Raw genomic sequence first — 23,999 nt, forward strand, 5'->3', positions numbered from 1 at the left:
AAAATAGACTACATCTCTCTCTCTACTAAAACCGGAGATGGTAGAAATCTACTACCACTTTTAGTTTTAATATTAACATATCACGCTATACAAACCAAACTCCCTCACGTGGTGTACACGTGGTCCTGCTATATGTATAGATATACATTGTGCAGTGTACGGTAAAAACACGAGAGAAAGACCTCAGTTACACCCTCCTTTAAAGGAAAGAATTATTGGAAGTGTGTAAGAGGTGAAACCAGATATAGACCGAAGTAATGTTATCAAGCAAATATAATTCTATTTGTAAAGTTTAAAATCAAACACTGCTTTCTGTAATTGTATTTATTTAGCGTGTTGTTTTCTTTTCTTTCCATAATGGGGAATCGAACTATCTTGCAAATGAACTACAACCATACTCATGGGAAGAACAGCGCTCACAGCACGTTTAACTCAATTCTGGCTATCCCTGCTGCAGGACATCTGAATTAATCAGTAAGACGAATTGCAGACCACCAGATTCAATCAAGGATGATTCTAGAGCACTACATTTATGCATTTACACGCGATACCGGTAATGTCCTCGGTTTCAATATAATCAAATCGTAGCTTGCACATGTACCGGCATTGCCCGCTGAATTACCTGCGAAGACTCCCGATAATTTCGGCGTTACCGCTCGCTGGCACCGGCTTTACGTGTACGTGGGAAGAAGGGTATTGCTTTCTTATGGGTGGATGCACATGCCGGTCACCTAATACTTTTCTCTAATTTAGCTAAAGTAAGTGAATCACAAGACGCTATGTATTCTTGTTTTGTTTGTTGTCTTTAGAGTTGTAACAGTTATTATTCTTGAAAATTGCAAGGAAATATTCTTCAAAACTTTCAGCTAATGCTTTCAAGTGTCCTTTTATGCATTTCAGCCGAGACTTTTTCACCTGAAGAATCAATGAAATGCTTGAGCACTGGAAATGATGAATAGTTATTGTTTTGTACTCGTACGGCCCACAGCTGTAGATCCTTAATCTTAAAAATACTTCTTGCATAACAGCTGAGAGTTCCATTTTATTACAACAATTTTCAATTTTTAGGCGTCGCGGACTTCCTGGCTGGGTCCCGCAGATCCCACTTTGAGAACCGCTGAACTAAGCAATCAAACTTAACCTTTATCAGGCGCTTGAACTTTCGCTCCGGCGTGCGTTTATCTGCATCGAATCGCAAAACATTATTAAAAGCCTGCAGAATGTCTAATGACACACTCTTGTGCAAGACATTCTTGTGTGATGCCATTAGCTACAGCATCAGGTCTGTGTCATCGTTGCCTGTTAGTTACCGGGACATTTACAGAAACGAGCATGCCGACACAACAGCCAAAGATCTTGCATTGTCGGGCTGCATCATGTCATTTTTCTCTCGTGCTCTGGTCTCTATAGTTATTTTGTCCAACGAGCGAGCTCTCACCGGCAAGACGGTGGAACCAGACCAATAAAAATAAAGTCCATTATATTAAACCTAGTGTTCGAAATTGCCAGACGTCGCCATGTACTAACCACTGAGTTACCCCTTGGCGCACTTATGTATTATACATTTTCACCTCACATATTCGTGTTTAGTGAGGTCAATCGTCCGTATGTGAAGAACGTATTCAGCACAGTCTCGTGAAATCTTCAGGATATTCTGATTTCAGAGAACGTTTCGCACTGGCGAATAATATTACTAGGAGATTTTTATACACACTACTATATATATATATATATATATATATATATATATATATATATATATATATATATATATATATATATATATGTGTGTGTGTGTGTGTGTGTGTGTGTGTGTGAGAGAGAGAGAGAGAGAGAGAGAGAGAGAGAGAGAGATTAAAATAATTAGTGTTCTTTGAGGCGTTTATTTTTAATATTTTATCTGGTTTGTTTTATTATTATTTTTAAAGTTATTTTTCTTGATATATATTTTCTGTATTACGTATTCTTTTAACGTTTCCACGTGCTCTGTTTTATTCCTGTTAAGTTTTAAAATTTTATTGAATTGTTTTATTTTGAATTTTATTGAGATTTTTATCGGCTTTTTGACTATACTAGAAGTTATGCTCTTGATTATTACTCTTGTGTTGGTATTTTTTTAAAAAAAAAAACTGAAGATCATCTGTCGGTCGTTGGTCTTTTTATGACTAACGGAGAAAGCAACCTGTTGCTGACGTTCTTGTTAAAACTTGATTAATTCTTCATTTGTTATTGTCCACCCTGTTCCGGTATCCGGCGCCACTAGGACAGAATTCACAAGATGGTTTATATTCCGTGTGCAATTATTTGTTACAGCTTGTACATGCAATATAATCTGTTCTTTTTCATGTTGCTGGATACTCTACGCGTTTCCTTACAAGAAGCTAAGTACAAGCCATAATTTTCCTACATACAGAGTTTGTTGAAAAGGACTATTTATGGTATGAATAAAAGTTATTACTATAACCCTTAACTTTGTTATCGCCCATATAGTTTCAAGTTCAAATGAGCCTATATCCATGTGTATTTGCATATCGTCGGATAAGCTATCTGTACCGTCAAGGAAGTCTACTTCATGTGTTGACCCAAAACAAGGAAATATGACTGAATACCAATTACACTGCTCTCAATATTTTACTGGCAACTACTCTGAAAAAAACAAATAATTGTGATTGTTTGTAGAATATAACACAAGATACATGAAATATGATTGGTTTTTGTTTCGCATCGCTACTTCAAACATCTCTGAAGAATGTTTATTTACTGAAAATGTGATAATTCATGTGAAACCGAAGAGGAAGCAGGTAATGTGATGGTCCGAGAGAGAGGTAAGGATTATTCTGCTTGTATTTACTTAAACTATATTCGTAGAATGTGGAATATTCCCGTATGGCGCACCAACATGTATAGCACGTGCACAAAATATTCCAGCATATTCCTGGAAAATGATTCAAATATCCTGCCATTTACTAGGAATATTCCTGGTATATATTTTTATATGCCCCAAAACATATTCCTAAGGTATACCTGAATATGATAAACAAATACAGATACTGGATTTATATTGAGTTTATATCTGGATACCTCTGCCTACGTGAATTTTCTATAGTATTTACGTTTTCTTAAATAGTTTAACGTCCCAAGATTTAGTTTCTAGGCTAAAAGAGATAGTGATGCTGATAAGGAACGAATTGGTGGAATGAAGAAACTGAGGAAATTTATTTATTATTTATTTATACATATTTCTGGGGATTACTGGCTTTAAGCCCCTTACATATGGCGTATGGCGTCCCTCGGCGAGCTCACTATTTGGAGAAGGAGAAAGGAAGGAAGCGCCCTAGGACCTGTGTGTTAGGTACCATTCTTGCGTTTGCCTGGTGTGAATGAAGAAAACTCAGGAAGAGCTGCATTTAGGATGGCTAGTCTGAAAAAGCTCCTACATCTTTTCAATCGAGTGTCTCCACCGAAAATCCAACCCGTTGACTACTCGCATTAAAGGCGAGAGCGTTAGCGGAGAAGAATCGGGAAAGCCCCGAGAAAACCAGCGTAAACCATGTTTGTCCACCACAAATCGTACTTAGCGCCAGGTGAGGTCAAACCTGGAACCCCATGCACCAGACATGAGCACTCTACTAATGAGTCATGCGGACTCCAGCATTACGAGAAGTACAAAAGTGTTCGTAGACTACCCCAAATATAAATGTTAAAAAAAGTACTAAAATCTGATGAGGGAACGGTTATGTTCCTTGATACGGAACAATTTATTACTGATCCAGTTTTATTAGTTTCAAAAGGATATTCCAAAGGTTCAGGGTAATCAGTACCAACAATTTCTATAGACTAACAGTTGTAAATCCACCATTGCGTCCATCCCGCTCTTAGCGTAGTGAAGGAAGTAAGAAACAGTATATATTACATCCACTGTTTCCAACTGCTAAAATATAATATTATTACTTTACACAAGTTTTTATATATATATATAAGAAATGAAAAGTTGTAGTTTCAATGTTTTTCATTATACTATTAAGATATGTGGTAAATGAAATGGGATAATAAAGACGTAATTAGTAGAATGAAAAATGCGATAGGGGGTAAGATAAAAACCATGAGAAAACTCACTCACGCGATGTTGTTCATTAGTAGCGCAAACAGAATTCAGCAAATCGGAAGCGGTTCGAGCTCATCAGTTAACATCGTTTCAGGACTTGTATTTCTTAAATTGTATATATATATATATATATTTCATAATATCTTATTCTGGAGGGCTTTGCGTATGCCACTGGTGTTTACTACAAGATGCAGAATTCACGTAACAATTTTAAACACTCTATTATTTAAAAGTGTTTGTGCACTTCAAACCTGTAGCAATGGGTCTGAGATCCCATTTTGACCATTTGATAGGTAACAAGGTGTTGCTGATGCAATTTCGATGGTAGAAACCGGGTTTTGATAGAAAACCAAACCGGTTCTAAAGCAAAATGGGTTTTTGATAGAAGGTGCAACTGGTTTTGATTAACCGTAACTGAATTTTTAAAATATAAAATCACACCGGTTCCTTGAGTTTTCAAGAACCGGTTTCTGTTTTTTCTAAAACTCGAAAACAAAAACTGATTTTTGTGATCACCACGAGTGCAAGCATGCTTTTTTTTTTTTAATCGAACTCCAAATACTAGCGGCAGTAACACTGGTGCACTGCCCTGGCAACTTCGATCAAAACGAAAAATTTGAAAATGAAAAATGTAATAAACCTAATATATAAGTAAAATGGAAACTGAAATGTATGGACTTCGGTATAAATATTAGCCTAATCTTACATTAAATTATTATATATATAGGGAATATTATAATCTATTAAAATACAGAGTGTGTGTCAGTTTATTTTAAGGATTGACGATAATTAAATAGTACCTAGGACAAATTAGATTTTGGAGATAATATTTTAGGTTATAAGATGTACCTCGAACCTCTACTAACTTTAAGAAAAAATCCTTAAGAAGAAAAATATACTTAATTTGTTCCGATTGTGAATGCTTTATCCGCACAAATTATAACTTCAGTGATCACTTAATTGGCGATATTGCTTTCATACAATATTCATATACATGATTCGCGTGTCGCTTCTTTAGATACTTCTAATCTTCGTCAACAGGGGACAGTCAAATTTAGTGTTGTAGAAGCTTTATCTCCTACATTCCGCGAAAGTTCCTTTTTTATTTTTTTATTTGTGGTTTCTTGCTTTGTAGGAAAAGATTTCAATGAAACTGTTGGTAATTACTGAGATTATTCTTATGATATTTTACCATAATAGGACAATGCTGCTCAGTAGCTACATATAAGACCTATTTTATGGCAACGTTGCTTTGAAATACACACCCTGTATTTTGTAACCAAAGTACAAAAATACTTTTAAAAATTACGAAATTATGATAAGGAAGACATGGTACAACCATAAAAGCAAACTAAATATTTTAATGGTAGTGCTATCAATGCTTCCGAATTAAGGAGTTAAGAAAAAGGGTTTTCTTCTTGTTTTCCAAATTACGCTTTTTAGAACAAGCAAATATACTGTACTATATTTATTGAAAATATGTATGAAAACTGAAATAAAAATATCAAATAATAAAATAAGGCTTAGAAGTTACTGAAGGAGGCTATTTATATCTTACTTCTCCACAGTAAAAGGACTTGAGATGTTTAATTTCTTGCCGGCGAGGCTTTGAAATAGCACTTGTTTTGTTGCATTTCCAAGTGATTTTACCACTAACAGTGAATCCCTACGTACCACTGGGAACAGTGGCTTCCAATACCTCCACAACACATGTCACTTTCGTCGCAGACGCTCCCATAACTGGGCACAAAAAATCTGCTCTCGTTGAGAGTTCGTCGGATCTGTTATTTGAACACACCAACCACAACACTCACGGAATAGGCTACTAATAACAGCTGAGCTGAACTGAATTGGTTACTGATAATAGCTGAGCTGAACTGAATTGGTTACTGATAATAGCTGAGCTGAACTGAATAGACTACTCATAATAACTGAGTTGAACTGAAAAGGCTACAGATAATAGCTGAGAAGAACTTAATTGGTTACTGATAATAGCTGAGCTGAACTGAATAGACTACTCATAATAACTGAGTTGAACTGAAAAGGCTACAGATAATAGCTGAGAAGAACTTAATTGGTTACTGATAATAGCTGAGCTGAAATGAATAGGCTACTGATAACAGCTGAGTTGAACTGAATTGGTTACTGATAATAGCTGAGCTGAAATGAATAGGCTACTGATAATAGCTGAACTGAACTGAATTGGTTACTGATAATAGCTGAGCTGAACTGAATAGGCTATTGATAATAGATGAGCTCAACTGAATAGGATCGCGATGAAAGCTGAGCTGAACTGAATAGACTACTAATAACAGCTGAGCTGAACTGAATTGGTTACTGATAACAGCTGAGCTGAACTGAATAGGCTACTGATAATAGCTTAGCTGAACTGAATTGGTTACTGATAACAGCTGAGCTGAATTGAATAGGTTACTGATAATAGCTGAGCTGAACTGAGGCTACTGATAACAGCTGAGCTGAACTAAATTGGTTACTGATAATAGCTAAGCTGAACTGAATAGGCTACTGATAATAGCTGAGCTGAACTGAATTGGTTACTGATAATAGCTGAGCTGAACTGAATAAACTACTGATAAAAGCTGAGCTGAAATGAATAGGCTACTGATAACAGCTGAGCTGAACTCGCTACTGATAACAGCTGAGCAAGATCCACAGCATAGAAGGACAACAATACATGATTCTTAATCGCAATACTTTTTGTATAATACAATAACACTCGGAACTTTCCACGTGATTTTCGACTACTGTACACAATATTCTGTCTAACTCCTTTAGACTTGAAATGCGTTTAGTTCAGGCGCTGGAAGGCAGTCATCCCGCTAGTCCGAGAACCAAGGGATATAACAAATAAAGCACAGTTAACCAGTGTTACATTCTTGTTGTGTTTCTTATTGTTAGCTCCCTCAGCTCGACTTGGATTGGATCGAAGACAAAACGAACTAACTAAAGTTGTCGGAGAGGCAAGAAAAAGTACTTGAAATACTAAACCTGTTGGCAGGATGCAAAATCATTACAGTCAAACTAAAGGTGAGGGAGGTGGATAGGAGTGTAAATAAAAAGAAACCTTTTCGCATTAGAGTGTTTTGACGTAGAGCGTTCACAATTATTTGAATACCCAAGATTACGGATACTGCTAACAACCAGTTCACCTATTACATATGAAATACATAGGTACTAAGTTAATTACATATGAATTGTTGTAATTAATTTGCAAACTTCTGACAATGGTGTCACTTTATTTCTCCCCCACTAGCAAACTTTTAGTGGCGAGGAATTGTATTCCAGAAATATTTAGTGGGGTAAATTTTCTTCGCATTCCCCCATGATTTCACACCCTGAGCTTAAACATAATATACTCTCTGTATCTCATATCACTTTATCGAAGAGACAGTAGCAGAACTAGAAGGTAAAAAAAAACTGGACGACAATCAGAACCCAGACTATGATAGACATATCATGAGATTACTATACTCGAAAGACTGGGTAGCCTAGGCCCCCGGCCCCAGGCTAGATCCGTCACTGCGAAGAGATCGAAGTCTTATAGAGACCGTAGGCTAGTTAGATTTTTAAAATGTGTATCTAAGGGGGAGGAAGGGAATTCAAAGCAGAAGAGGTGATTTATAATTTGTGTCAAAAATAAAATATCTCAAGCTCCTCGTGTTAGTAAGATGGAACTTGCCATGTAAGATTATTTTTAAAAAGTTAACATACACGTATGAATTATAATGTAATATATATATATATATATATATATATATATATATATATATATATATATATATATATACAGGGCCGGATCCAGGATATGATCAAGGGAGGGGCTAAACCATAATTTGCCGTTTTATCCAGTGTAAAGTAGAATTGAAGCCCATTTTATCCAGTGTAAATCTGAGCGTCAAGGAGGGGCTATAGCCCCGTAGCCCCCCTTGGATCCGCCCTTGTATATATATATATATATATATAGTGTGAGGCTAATAGGTGGTCTACATCCCTAGGGTGGATGGGAAGAGGGTGATATGTAAAAAATAATCGAAAACAACCGATATTAGTATCGAACCCATAGTTTTTAGAGTCGCTGAGATTAATAGTGACACTCTCGATGCGTGTATGTCCATGATCAGTTTTCATTGGCATGGAATAGAGACTGAGAGAGCCGAAAAATTTAAATGCCAATATTATTGTCCAATCTATAGTTTGCCAGGTCACTAAACTTATTGGTGACAATTTCAATGACATTTAAGTCCAATGTCACCCAAAAAATATGCATGTCAGCTGACCGGCGAATTGCCAGCTCGTGGTTGTAAATTTTCTTAATTCTTTACTTTTGATATTAAGGCGTTGCTCTTTGATATTTACTCTAGTCTGTTGTTTATTTTCAAACATATGCATAAACATTATTCTTTTTAATAAACAATAAACAACATCTCATCTTCATTGTTTTAACGTAAATAAGTATTATTTTAAACACCAATCATAATTAAGAACAATCTAATCTAATCTAATATAATATAAATAAAATAAAGAGTTTGTTTGTGTGTTTCTCTGTCTGTCTGTGTGCAGCCTGGGGAACAGATGAGTGGACCGAGAGTTACCAAATTATGGTCAGGGGTACCTTGACTCAGGCCCCAGATCAAGACGAAGCCCTTTTTTTAAAATTTCGAACCAGGGGGTCTCAGGGGGCGTTTACCGGAACCGGCTTGGAAACCAGACAAATTGACCAAGAATTACCAAATTTTAGTCACGAATACCTTGGACCAGACTCCAGACCAGAGTTAAACGTTTTTTGTCAAAATTAGAACCAGGGGGTCTCAGGGGCCGTTCACCTGGACATGTAAAAGTAGTAGAAAATGACCGATATTAGTGTCGAATTAATAGTTTTCGCGGTCGCTGAAATCAATGGTGAAACTCCGATCGTATTAACTTCCAAATTCACGCTATTCCGCTCAGGGCCGGGGGTCACCGAAGGAGGGGGGTTGAGATACCGGGACATATAAAAGTAATCTAAAATGACCGATATTAGTGTCAATTCCATAGTTTTCGCGGTCGCTGAAATCAATGGTGACACTTCCATTAGCGATGACTTGCAAATTTAGTTACAATTGTATGCGGGCCGGGAGTCAGCGGGGAAGGGGGGGGGGGTGAATTAGGGATGGCCAAAGTTTTCGGATCCGGATTTCCCGGACCCAGTGAGATCCGGATCCGAAATTCGGATCTGGGTCCGGATCTCGGATCTGGATCCGAAATTCGAATCTCAGATCTTGATTCGTATTCAAACGTACATCTGAAATTGTGATGATAAAATTGAATATCTAAAATTCGTCAAAACCTTTTTCAGATTCACTAATGTAGTAGGTTGCTGTGCTTTTAAATGTTTCCATAACACGTTTGTGCTATACCTTTGTTCATTATTTTATTTTAACCTTGTAATATTTACATGTTTCACGTTCTGTCGAAGTCTCTTTAGTAAAAATGTTTCCAAGTTTGACTTCAGAGTACAGTGAACTTTCTGAAATCTGATGTAAATGGTAACAAATTCTTCTGTTTAGCTCCTCTTCAAAACTTAATGTTAGCTTCACATTGAAAATATTTATATTATTCTTAGAAAATATTTATCTTATTTTCTCATATACAAATAAAATATCTTTCAGATAAGACCCTTCTAATCGCAGGAATACTGGACAAAACAAACTCTTTATTAATAATAGTTTCTGTCTCACTGGAGTCCAACCATCAACAAATGTAATAATGAATATCTTTCACTTCGAAGGTACAACAAAAAATATAGATTGGTTGGCGTGGAACAACAGTAGATTTTTAAACATATACACGAGAATTTCAGGAGAGCGATATGGTTGTATAGTATTATTAGTATTAATAAAAGTGTTCGTTGTATGACTTTATTACCTAACTTCTGGCTTGCCCTTCTGAGGTCAGGAGTTTGTTGAAGGAATAAATATAAAAGAGATTTCTGTTATTTTTTCTTCACCCTCCAGGTTTCTTTAATCATATATTGCAGGACGTAACCAAAACATATCCATGCATCGTATCATTGAAGCGTTTTGTGTTTTGTATATTAGTGTTCAAAAATATTTAACATATTCGCATTTGTTAAATATGTTAAAATATTTAACATATCTAATCTCAGGTTCAATTCTCGGTGGGAACATACATGAGAAAATTGAAAGCTGAAACAATATGAAAATAGTGTTTAAAAGGCAGGAAATTGATATTAAAACTTTAGCTATCTATTGAGACTGTAAGGCTGTAGTTAAATTAACCCACACGTTTCGTGAAGATATATTACGTCGTTATTGTTTATTTACTATAAGCTACCAGATACATCCTCAGAGGCCATTTTACACTGTAGTAATCAACAGATGAAAACATTGGAAAAGGAGTGGAAGGAAGGTCTCCAGAGCCTTAGATGAAGGTACTAACCTAGCATTTGCCCAGTATAACTGAGGAACAACCCTGGAAAATCCTCAGTCAGGATGGCTGGTCTCCGAATTCGAACCCGGTATTATCCAATTGCGAAGCAATAATCCTAACAAGTAGCCTGAGCTCGCTCCGTATTATTATTATTATTTAATTAACGTAATGTTCTGAAAATTAGTGCAAAAAGCCTACATGAGACATCAGTCCCCATTAAATAGGCCTTACTCAAGAAAGAATACCAGAACTGGAATTCAGGAAGCGGGGGGGAAGAGATTAATGAGGATGAGGAAACTATGTACGATGCAAAAACTGAGTAATTATGACTTCATCACAGATATATTCACTTACATACGTCAATTAATATTCCTCTGATACAGGGCACCTTACTTTCTATAGTGACAGGAAAATGGCTAGGGATGCGCACGAAACAAGATTTGTGGCTGTCTCGTCTCGAAAATGTGCTGTAAAAGTGATGTCTCGACTCGAAAAATGTATATTTCTCTATTGGAAGAGCCGTGTCTCGACTCGAATTTTGTCGGGAAAATCCTGCTCGACTTGTCTCGTGCGCATCCCTAAAAATGGCACGCTTTTGTAAACGAACACACTAAGCACGTGCGTATAATCGCAATGTCCGTGCAAAGAAACATAGGTAAAACTAGAAAAAAATAGGGAGAGCGAGGAGAAAATGTTAAAACGCCCTTCAACTTAAAAAAAAAAAAAAGTAAAAATAACTAAACTTACAGCTACGAAAGACGCGAGGCGAATTTTATTGAAAAGATTGTTTTTCCTTAGTGAATAGTTGTGCTAACTATGAACATGAATTAAAAGAAAACAAGTAGCTAGCTCTGAGTTTCGCAAACTAGTTTAACCCTTTGGGGATCCTATGGTACAATTTGTACCATACACGTTTTTCATGGTACATTGCGTTATTTCTCTTCTATTTGAGCTTTTTCGTCCGTTTCTTTTTTTTTTGTTTTGCTTTCCAAATCCAGAGGCCTTGTAGAAGACATTACGTATGGTTTCAGACCGTCCTGCGTCCAGACATAGGAGGTGATGACGTCATAAGTCAAAAATTTCTTTTCTCATTTTCTAAGCCTATGTTCAATATTTTTTGGCGGGCTTATTTTTCAACGTAGAAGATTGAAATTTTGCACAAACATTCAGTCCACCGAGTAGTATTTACCAGATTTTTTGTTCCGATGTCAGTGCTAAAACAGGGGGGGAACCGGAGGGGCAAAGGGGTAAAAAATGGATTTTTTAACCCCAAAATCCCGTTTTTCGTCATTTTCCCGCCTTACATACATGATAGGACCACGTGAGTCATACCGTCTGAAAGTCAGTTCCATTCTGAAGAGAACGACGGTCGAATTATTATTCTAGGGTAATTAGGGCCGTCTCAGTGATTTTTTATCCAAATATACTTCTGGATAGGGTAAAAGTGGGGCATGGTAGTGAAATTTTTTCTGACGGGCCTATTTTTTCACGTAGAAGATTGAAATTTTGCACAAACATTCAGTCCACCGAGTAGTATTTACCAGAAGTTTTTTTCCGATTTCTGCGTAAAAACAGGGGAGTCCAGAGGGGCAAAAGTTGAAAAAAGGGAAATTTTGCCCCAAAAAATCCCTTTTTTCAGGAATTTCCCGCCTTAGATACATGATGGAGACATGTGAATGGTACCGCCTGAAAGACAGTTCTATTCTGAAGAGAATGATTGGCGGATTATAGTCCTAGGGTAATTAGGGATGTCTCAGGAATTTTTTCCCCTGAGATCATAGTGTTTTATGGTAATTTGGGGCATTGTGGGAATTTTTGCTAAAAATTCTCCCGCCCTTATTATTCAAGATAGAAACTTGAAATTTGGCACACACATTCAGTATACCAAGTACTATTTATCAAATTTTTTTAGATGACTACGATCACACAGGGGGGCCAGGGGGGGGCCAAAGTTCGAGAAAAAAATTTTTCCCTCCGAAATTTTCATTTTGACATTTTTTCCCGTTTCTGGTATATGGTATGAGCATGCAAGTGGTACCATTTGAAAGCCAGCTCTATTCTGAAGAGAATGAGGTATGAACCATGATCCTAGGATAAATAGTGACGATACAGTAGCTGCTTGACTGAAAGTCGAAAAAATAGCCCAAAAAGCCAGGATCCTTTAAGGGTTAAAAGAAAATATTGGATAAAATTTAATAATAAAGAAGGCATTTATGATTATTAAAACAAACTAAATTCTTGGCACGACAGTCCTTTGGTTCCTACCAGCGGGCTTACGTTCAAAGTGAGGATGTGTAGTCAATGCATTGACACCCGAAGTCCCTAATACCGGCTTTCTAGACTGGAGTCCGCTACCTCTTACTTAAGATAATTCCCCAATTGACCTCACGATGCTGGGTCAACATCGAAATTGTTGAGTGCCTCTCCGGAAATTGAACCCATGACCACGGGCACCGAAGGCACGCCGTAACCACTGTTTTTTTATATATAAAAAGGTAGCAGCTTTTTATCAGATTATTTAACCTGTTGAACGCTTTGCACGGATTACACTGTAGCCATTATGACACCACACTGACATAGAAGTAAACGAGGACAGTTAAAAACATCTATGCCCGAAGCGGGATTTGAATCCAAGACATTCACAACAAACGATCCACAGCCTAATGCCGCCGACCACTCGACTATGGCTGTCGGGTTTTCTCGGCTAAGCACATTTAAAGTAACTGATTATTTTAAAAGTTGCTCCTAAATACTGACAATCTAAGTCTTATGTATCAAATATTTCCTGCGATAACAGCATAAACTCTCCGACTTCTATAGACGAAAAGCTATAGTTACCCACATTATCTAATACAGAAATAAGTTCTGAATCTCTAATAGCTGCTGATCGTGATAGTCAAGGTTCACCGAAGCATGATCCCGAACCCAAACTGAGATATTGATGTCACTGGAACGCCTGAAAAGTCATTGTGGGTAAGTGAATTGCCCACTTGTCAGGATGAAGGGCGATGGTGATGTGAAATGCGGGGCTGTCAGAGGTACTACTTATAATAATCGGATTTATAATATTCTATGTTGCCGTAAACTCTCTTCAAGAAGATAACTGTTAATCTTAGCTTTGAAAATGTTACATAAGGAGTTTTATTGCTATCATTAGGTTGCATATAAATATCTTTATTCCGGAATTATCGGATTTATCTTAACGCTTAACTTTCACATCTCTTCTGATTTCCGAATATTTAAATCACGATTATCCCCTTAAGGTTAATTAATGATATTTTAACTCATTTCGAACCAACTATATATATGGTTAGTCTTGTTATATGGGAATAATTGAGACCAGAAGCAGTCTACAGGCTAAGTTCAAAAGAATCTTGGCCGACCTCCTGATAAACCACGTCTTTCAGTAAGGTGAATTGTGGCAATCCGATACCCACATGAGGAAATCTTCCGGTTCAAGTGAAAGCTTCCATAAGAATCAGCACCCTAATCAGTGGAATGTGCCTTGCTAATTTTTCCCCAATGTGAAAGTACTTAACTTTATTGTTAAAAATGAAAAGGCATTTATTTCAAACAAGTCGCCATTACAATTTTCGTATTTGAACACAACACTAATGAAAAGTCATGTTAAAGCGTGACTTACCCCTGAAAAATAATATTTTTTCGTGTTCCCCAAACTACATGCGGAATTAGTGCAAGTGCCTTTCGCTCGCATTACCTAGGTGCAAACGGCTACGACCTTGGCACTAGCACATGTTTCGGTTTCCAGATCTCAAATATTTATCTTTCAGCCTGATTCTATGTATGAATCCGAAATTTCAAATCTAGATAAGGAGCACCAAAATTCATAGTTTATTCTCGGTGCTCATATTGTGATTTACTAAATAATTATTAAATCTAATTGTAAGGTATACATTTGATATTTTGAGCAGAGCAAGATAAATATACGTAAAAGCTAGTCAATACTTGTCTTAACTGTTTATATTTTCTTAATTGTTAATGAAATAGGTGTATTGAAGAATTTTAAATATTCGAGTTTTGTATCCCGGTTTCAAATATATATATGTGTATATTTCATCTCGGTCCTGCAACCGAGTAAACCTAGATTCGACATTCGAACTCTCATCCGGATCAATTTTTTTTTCAACTAGGGTCTTTATCTAAAGTAAGCCAAGCATTTGATCTTTAGGGAGACAAATAGACTTGTCAATATTCGTCTTAATTGTCTGTTTTCTTCTTCACTGTCAGGACTTCGTGAAATTACTTTCGGCGAATTTTAGATTCAAGTTTATCACAATTTCGGTGGGATGTGGGTTTGGATAAGAATCAAGATCTGAGATCCGGATTTCGGATCCAGATTCGAATTTCGAACCCAGATCCGAGATCCGAATGCAGCTCCGAGATTCGAGAACCGGACCCAGATCAGAGATTCGAGATGCGGATCCAGATCCGAGATCCGGATCCAATCAAATCCGGATCTTCGGATCCGGCCAGATCCGGATCTGGTCATTCCTAGTGTGAATCCGAGACATGTAAAAATAGTCCAAAATGACCGATATTTGTATCAAATCCTAGTTTTCGCGGTCGCTGAGATCAATGGTGATACTCCAACAGGCGTGAAAATCTGATATAATTTAACGAACCAGTGATCCCGAAGTTTCTAATGACAGTGTAATATTGTTATGATTAATACATTTTTCTCGTACCTTTCAACAATGGTCACGGGTCATGTTACATTTTTGTGCATTTACTGTACTTCTCCTCTTTGAATTTGGGCAACGAAGGAAAGGAAACGCGCTGTCATTAGCATATAATTGTTTATGCGTCCCACTATAACTCTGCAGCACCCACATACAATACAGGTCGGGCTCAGTTGTTTTGTGAGTGACTTCACGTGATAAACATGACATCCTTCGCAATGTGGAGTCGTATTGTTAAGAAAGGGAAAAAACAAACAAACAAACAAACAATAAAACAACAACAAAGACACTGGCCCGTCGATACAAGTGTATTATATTTTAATTCAGAATTGTACGTACGTATTAGACTAATTACATTTTAAAATTTCTTCAGAATAATGACACTCTGTATACACTGTATGTGTTAAGAGAATGGACAGAATGTACCAAAGCAATAAGCAGAAGGTGAATTTTCATCCAGAAAGTTTTTACATTTTTTTTACATATACATATTTGTGAATAGGTACATGTTTGTGTATAAAATATTTGTTAGATGCACAAATACTGAAGTTTAGTACAGTGTGTAAACAAAAAATAGCTAGTTTTTTTTTTCTGTAGCTGTAATTTTGCCTTTGCATTGCAATGTATTTAGAATTTGCAGGGAATAGACTGAAATAGTGTGACATCACATCCGTCTCATTGTCATGGTGATCGTAGTTTTATTTTCTAAACAACATGGCCTAAGAACCTAAGTACAAAGCGAAAACAGGAACGCGTTAACTTCCGGATTGCAAACATTAGAATAAAAGCAACACTTAAATATGTTTAAAAATATTCAATGAATGAAACTACGAAAAGGTAGAAAAAGCAAGCAATTAAATAAATAATATGTTAAAATATGCTAAGCGTTGAAAATGAAATGTTTCCCCTGATATCGTGGATTTTGTGTAGCCAATTGATACATTTGGATGTTAGGTTAAGTGCCAATATACTTAGCTTATTTATTATTGGATATTAAATTCAAATAATGCTGGAAAATTTTTATTTAGTGCCATCAGTATGACACATTACATTACAAACTTTTAGGTTTACAGAAATAGTGTTTAGAACTTATGCTGAACCATACATAATTGGATATTTTCTTGTTGTACTATCAATATTTATTTTTAAAGTAAGTAGGAAATACAAGGACAGATCCTATGCATGTTAACCGATCAGAAATTGGTCCTGATTGAAAATTCTCAGAACAAATATGTTTGTTCTATTTTCACTGTGCCGACAGCTCATCAGTCTGTTCCATAGAGTTTTTTTACATTGGGTATAGTTGCTTTTGTTCATTGTGCATTGCGTGGTAATAGCGCTGGCATCACTTATGCAATTTCTATCCTGTCAGATTACCTAGATATGTGGCCCCTGTAGAAAAAAGTTTCTTATGTGTTACATCGTTAATTGCTAAATTTAATCGTAAATTTTCTAAATAGTGGACCCATATTCTTAACCTGTATTTTTTTCTGCCAACTTTACTTTGTACTCAAAATATTCTAAAATTATTATTAACTGCGTGTTCTTATTAACAGTATACTTCACAGTATTCCTATTGGTTTGTGCATTTGTTAAAAAAAAAACAAAAAAAAAAAAAAAAAAAAACATGGCGATCACCATGGTAACGAAGAGGAAATGACGACATCACTGTTCCAGTCTATTGTCCGTAGATATATTATTGTGATAATATTTTCATTGGGAATACTTAAATACACACAGAAAAAGTAAAAGTTTATTGTATACTACTTGTATACTATACTGTTCGATTGTATACTAAACTATCTAGTAGTATACTGTTCGATTGTATACTACTACTAGAATACTGAAAGCTGGAGTGAGTCCGAGCTACTTATGTTCAATAGTGATTTTGTATTACACCATTTGTTTCATAACTCGTTTGCGAAAAATAAAATCAGTTGCAGCTTACACACAAAAAAATCCTGTTCGATTACGTTCACACGTTCCTCCTTACAAGATGACATCGTACATAAATTCAGAACCGGTTCTGGAACCAGATCTCAGGAACCCGTTCCAGACCTGGATCCGAAAACCCCGTTCCGGAACCGGATCCGTTCAGAACTGAAAACCGATTCCATCACGAACCGGTTCCGGCCATCCCAAGTCCATACCGTTTGTCCAACTTACCCTTGAGTGCGTCCCTGGTACAAATAAACCACAACACATGTATATAATTTTCTAAAAAAAAAAAAAGTTACGAAATATTTCAGAGGGTCTAAATCGGGTGGACTTGTGGTCAGTACGCCCTTGCTAACCACTTAGCTTTCTAGTCAGAGACTTAGGTAAAGAAATTAGCTTATAACAAAGTATGAAAAAATTCTCACACCCTCTTCGAGTTTGAATTGGAAACAACGTTTCAAATATTTCCCCTCTTTTCTCCCCTTTGGTTTTATCTCTTCTCATTCCAAAGCCACTTTAATCTTAATTTTCTCACCTGATCGTGGATTCCACACGTGCAACAGAAGAAATAAGTAAGAGTCAAGGAAACAGCAGGAACGTGGAAGTGGGTAGATGATTTAGAAATCAACGTCACCAGAGACTTCAGCCAATCTGAATACATTGCTTTAGTTTTGTTTAGCTTTGAGTGTGCTCCCCGCTTGCTTTTTTACTACACTTCTAATTCACCTGCCAATCTCTTCTTCTTTTTCTTTTTTTCTTTTTTTAATTCACAGTCTCCGCGGCTACAGTGACTAGATTATCTACTCCTGAGCGTTGTCTCACCTGAGCAAAAAAAAGACGGATTGTCCAGGCAAGAGAGTGATATTCAGTCTAAGCAGCGAGCTCAACGCAAACCATCTCCCGCCAACCAGAAGAGGGCGCGTAAGGAACCAAATATGAGGACCTGCATATTATTTACTTTGACTTACCTGTGTTTTCATCAATCTTCTGGCAATTTATGGAGAACACAAAAGAACTATTTAATAAAATTAGAAAGTGTTATTCAATCTGTGGAGAATATTGTTAACTACTTTAAAAGTCGTTGGAATGAATTGATTTTCGATGCTGTTTTGGGCATTCGGATCGCTGAAGGTAAGAAGGAATTTTTTAAAAAATATATATTTGATTTAGTTTTGGACTCTAGATTTTAACAGCATGGAATAATTTTAATCTAACTTATGATTTAAAGGTCCTGAAATTAAAATCTAATTTTAACCTTTAAAATAATTTTTAAAACTGTTACAAAGACTATTAAAGCGTTTAGCAAAATACAGTCGAAGTTCGATATCTCGAAATTCTTTCGGAAACGCAAAACATTCCAAATTATAGAAAATTCAAGATGTAGCAAGTAAGCCAGAGTTCTTCATGAAGTAAAATCTTTAATTTTAACGTTCCACGGTTACGCCCTTCAGGCTAAGGGAGAATGATGATTAAGGCAAGTGAATGATGATGAGAGAATTGGTAGAATGAGGATGTGGGAGAAAACGGGAGAACCCCAAGAAAACTTACGGACACGATGTTGTCCACCACAAACTTACTTGGCCGAAGATCAAACCAGGGTACGTACCGTTCATATCGGAGGAATATTGACGTGTACAAGTGACTACCCTCTGTAGTGAATTCACAATTAGATAGTTCTTACATGCGTGGTATCGCTGGTCTTAACTCTCACCCAGTTTCTGTTTAACAGCCAGGGTCATCATGTGGGAAAGGGAGGGGTTAATGCTCTCCCTGAGTTTGAGAAGTGCATACATTTTAATCGATTGTATATTAATATATTAAAAAAGAAACGTGAAGCTTCTATGTCAACGAAGCATTTGGCCCGCTGACAAAATACAAAATATCGCTACTGAGTCCAAGTTATAATTACCAGTTTCCCAAATATCTTTTTGATCTACAGAGGAAAGCAACTGGCCACCCTATCCCTATTTAATTGGCTTAGTAACTCCGGCTAGCTACGTTAGAGTAGGTTGACTAGAACCTACCTTCAGGTAGAACACTCGGACAAGCGAGCTAGAGTAAATCTGACAGTTGTAAACAAACTAATCTTAGTTTTAGATACTATAGGCCTAACTACCACAATTACAGCTAATGCTATACTATGATACTACTACTACTACTAAAAGTAAAGGGATTTTTCCTCTTCCCTCGCATTCGAGATAGGCTATTGGACGACCAAATACTACATAGAAGCAAGGATCCACGATTTTTAGATTTCAGTTCATACAGGGAGTGATATAATTTACACCACATACCTCTGGTACATGGGATCCCAGATTCGATTCCCGGACAAGTAAATTTGTGGTAGACAATACTATGTGCGTGGGTTTTCTCGGACTACTCCCGTTTCCTTCCTCTTTCTCATTTCACCAAATTCTTCCATCGTCATTCACTTGCCTTAATCATCGTCTCTCTTGGCCTAAAGGGTTTAATCGTGGGGCGTTAAACTGAAATATTTCATTTTATCATTTCATTTCAGTTTGTACCACAATCCGGGCCATCTTTAGCGCCAGTACCCATTTTACAGGTACCTAGCGAGCAAGAAAAGCTGAACCGCATTGGAACGAGGGAGTAGCATAGTTAGGAAAAGGCTTCTTTCTTCCCCTTTTCCGGATAGTATGCTCACCAAGGGACGTCTTCAGCGAAGCAAATTCGCTAATTATCGCCCGGAACAAGAACTCGCCTTAGCGCCCCCTCTGCCCAACCAAACGAAAACGATCCCCCAAATATCTGCCCAATTTTGCGCCCTCCCAATACGGCGCCCGGGGCACAAGTTGTTTTGTTCCCCTAGTTACGTCACTGGACGTCATTCTTCATATGACAGGCTTACAGTCATAAATGTCAGTAATGCCCAGAAGTGTGTGTAAATAAATAAATAAATAAATAAATAAACATTTCAAAATGACGATTACATTAATTCTTGACCATTCAATAATATCCGTATCTCAATCATTCACTACTTCAAGGGCACTGACTGTAGCTATAAACAAGTTTTATTTTATTTTTATTTTTATTTTTACGGAAAAAGGAAACACATTAGTAAGGTTTCTTGCTGAGTTTATTGTTACAGATAACTCTTGTGATATCATGCGTTTCTTTTTGCACGCAATGTAGATAGAAAACATTATGAGGTGTAGAAAAGAGGAATTACGCTTAAAAAAAGAAGGCATTAAGAACTATATCTACAGCTGGCGACATCAGGACTTATCACTAAATAGACAAGTTCGAGTTTTTATTTCGAAATACCCTTGCAACTTTTTATACTAATAAACTAAAAAGCTGTAATTTTGTATGATACAAGCTTCGACAGTGAGAGATTGTTTGATATATTTCATAATTTCACCAGATTAATAGCACCACTAACCTGAAAAATATTGCGTTTGTTCAAAAGGTATTACACCACATTATTACATATTTTCAGATCTACATGTTAAACGAATACGTACAATATCACATTCAGTACTCAGTGTTACAAACTGAGGACGGTACAGTATCAAAAACCCTTCGGTGCGAGCGGTCCCGGGTTCGATCCCGGGTGGGGGCACTCGGTCGAAAAAGTGTAAAACGCTTTTTCAGGCCAGCCACCCTGAATGAGGTTTTTCTGGGTGTTCCTTATTCACACCAGGCAAATGCCGGGGTGGTACCTAACTTATAGGTACCAGGCCGCTTCCTTCCTTCCCTTTCCCCGGATTGTACGCTCGGTGAGGGACGTCATCCCTCAAAACGTGAAGGCCTAAATGGCCTTAGATGCCGAAAGACCAGAAATGTAAATCCTAAATCCTAGTATCAAAAACATAAACGAACACCCACTGTTTGGAAGCCTCTACAATGGTAATACCAAAGTGGGAGACCGTTGCAATGCACATCCAAATCACTTTAGTGTCAAATACTGTGATTATGGTGTGACGATCAGTGTTTCTTCCAGAGGTATTTTTTTTGGAGGGGGCACTGACCCCCGGAGCTTCGAGAGTAACCCCCGAAGGAGATCAAAATCATACGTCTATAACATAATAATAAATAGAATAGTACCGGGTGAAAATACTATGTGCCCCTCCGAATACTAACTGTGCACCTCTGAACATTTTCTCTGAAAGGAACACTGGTGACAATCCATTCAGTAGTTGTTGAGATGTTTTCTCTCCCGGACAGACGAGAACACGGTCAAATGGGGTAAATATGTAAATAAAGAGGTTGTGGTTGGCAAGTCTAACTCCTTAACAAATGAGTTGTTTACAGCATGATTCTTTACACGACTCTCCCCAAAATAGATTTACGAATAATTATACCTTACTTTTGGATATTTTTACAATATTATAAAACAATGTGGTGTTAGTATGATACAAACTGCGAACGTGAAATAAAAGCAAGGATAGAAATGGCGAAAGAAGCTTTTTTTAGGAGGAAGAAAAGTCTGTTTTGTGCGACCTTGAATAAAGAGTTGAGAAAAATACTCATAAAATGCTTCGTGTGGAGTATAATTACACAGTGTGGGGCACAAACTTCAACATTACGTGCAAGTGATGAAAAACGACCGGAAACTTTCGAAATGTGGGTATGGAGAAAAATGGAAAGAATTAGCTGGGTCGCGGAAAACGAATGAGAGGGTATTAGAAATAGTGGGAGAGAAAAGAACAATTTTAGATATTATTGAGAAGAAAAAGAGAAACTGGTTGGGACATTGGCTAAGAAGGAACTGTATCATGAGGGATGTGCTAGAGGGTATGGCGGCAGGAAAGAGAGGGAGAGGGCGAAGGAGGTTACAATTGATGGACGATATCAAAACAGAAAAATCGTACATGAATACGAAGAGGTTAGCGGAAGACCGTGGAGCAAATACATATGATGACGATGATGATTACCGAGGAGGCGGTGTAACCGTCTGTGGCATACTGAATCAAAAGAGGAAATTTTATTCATTCATCTATATACTGGTGGTGAAGTCTAATCCACATAGGAAATGCATTGCTTTATAACCAGTCGGCGTCCAGTTTTATGAAGATCAAATTCAGCTATCTCTGTAAGAAATAGCATCATTGCATTTTTTGGGGGGAGGGGAGGGAAACAATAGAAGGAGTGTTGTAGTTTTAATATTACTTGTATAACAGACAGAATTGCATAACCTTACTATATCAGTTAGAAACATTGTACTTGTATAATTTAAGGCTTGTAGACTGCAAGGAATTACTAAAAAGAAAATCTTTTGTTACTAAAAGCAAAGTGCACCATATTTTCTCGAGACAAGGTTATCTAAACATCGAATGAGCTATATACTCCTTGTGTTTTAAGGTTTTTAGAATCTTACAATGAATTTTGAACAGGTCATTAACAATGTGATGGCTTTAATTGTACTCTTTTGAAATTGAAATCACAGGATGATGTCATTGTGACTTTCTTATCTTCTTCTTCATAAAATACTTCAAATTGCTAATAAAATAACACATCTTCCGCTCAGGTGAATATTAAGTAACGAATGTTGATAACATTAAACGTTACAGTATTTAAAAATGGACGTCTTTTATGAAACTTTGTCATATTATTACACGATGTTTATCCAAACAGCTGTTAATCCTATTGTGAACTGCATTTCTGACAGCTGTTCCTCCACTTATCTACTGAAAGAGTGATACTGGAGGTTATGTTAATAATCTGTAACCAGTGGCGTAACTACAATGGAGCGAGGGGAGCAGTTGCTCCAGGGCGCACAGTATAAGGGCGTAAGGGCGAGGAAAAAAAATACGGAAAATTGTTCCTTATGCAAAGAACGTTTGAAAACATTTCGAAAGGTACGCTATGACTAATAGCAGTTAATTGCAACGGCCGACACTCGGAGCGGATTTAGGAATTTTTGAGGGGAAGGGGGACTCAGGTCTCAAGAATAAATTTGAGACAGTTTTCGATATTTGGATCGCTAACTAAAAATGTGGACTGCAGTGCTTCATAATACGTATTATACGCCTTCTGGAGGCGGCATTTAGGAAAGCCATGTTGTTCAGCACCAGAGAATCCAGAGTGCAATGAGTGGAGAACGCACTCAGAATCTTCCTTTTGAGAGAAATTTTAAAACTTCCCCCCCCCCCCACAGCCTTTGAACAAGCGCTACATAGGGACTAATTTATATATTTTACTCCTCATGGAGGGGAACGCCAGCCCCGCGCCCCCTTTCTCTATCCCCACTGGGCGATACTCGGACAATCGTCATTGCAATGTTTGTCTAGCTACCTGCCTAGTGAAAGATTTGCATAATGATTCATTGCAATCAGCCCGTGTACTGTTAGTATACAGAGCCGTAGCTAGAGATTTTGGGGCCCGGGGCGAAGTAGAATTCGGCGCCCCCCTACACTCACCACACCAAGCTTTTCCTTCCCTCTTTGTTTTTATATAAGAGAAACAGCTTTTGTTGTCATACTATGTTGCTTTTTTTTTTTTTTTTTTTTTTTTTTTTTATCAAGCTGCATGGACAGACCATTGCAACAACCAAAAGCGATCATTATGTATTCTTTTACAAATAAGAGCTATTTTCAAGAGGCGTATTTTGAACTTTTTTTGACTAAACTTGACAAAACTACCTTTGGTTGGTATATAGATTCACTTGGAGATCAGTTATGGAAATTTACTGTACAGTTATTTGTAGCGTTTCATACTATCGATAAGAATGAAATTTCAATACATCAGAAACTATGTATTAATACTTTTAAAATGTTCGAAATGGGTGATAGCATTAATTTCCAGTAATAATTATAAACTTTTGTAATTTTATTCTGTATGTG

At 37.0% G+C, this 23,999-nt stretch overlaps 1 protein-coding gene across 1 annotated transcript in view; it reads left to right on the forward strand.

The window, feature by feature from the left end:
- Nucleotides 1-2,733: 2,733 nt before the first annotated feature.
- LOC145663798 (UPF0764 protein C16orf89 homolog) overlaps nt 2,734-23,999 on the forward strand; it is a 79,627-nt gene continuing 58,361 nt past the window's right edge. The window contains exons 1-2 of the mRNA XM_081729886.1: nt 2,734-2,825; nt 17,967-18,324. Of these exons, the coding sequence (XP_081586012.1) occupies nt 18,129-18,324 (196 nt within the window). The 5' untranslated portion in view covers nt 2,734-2,825; nt 17,967-18,128. The remainder of the gene's footprint in view (nt 2,826-17,966; nt 18,325-23,999) is intronic.

The sequence above is a fragment of the Thermobia domestica genome, chromosome 11 (assembly GCF_964235325.1).
Source record: "Thermobia domestica chromosome 11, izTheDome1.hap1.1, whole genome shotgun sequence".
NCBI classification, from domain to species: Eukaryota; Metazoa; Arthropoda; class Insecta; order Zygentoma; family Lepismatidae; genus Thermobia; species Thermobia domestica.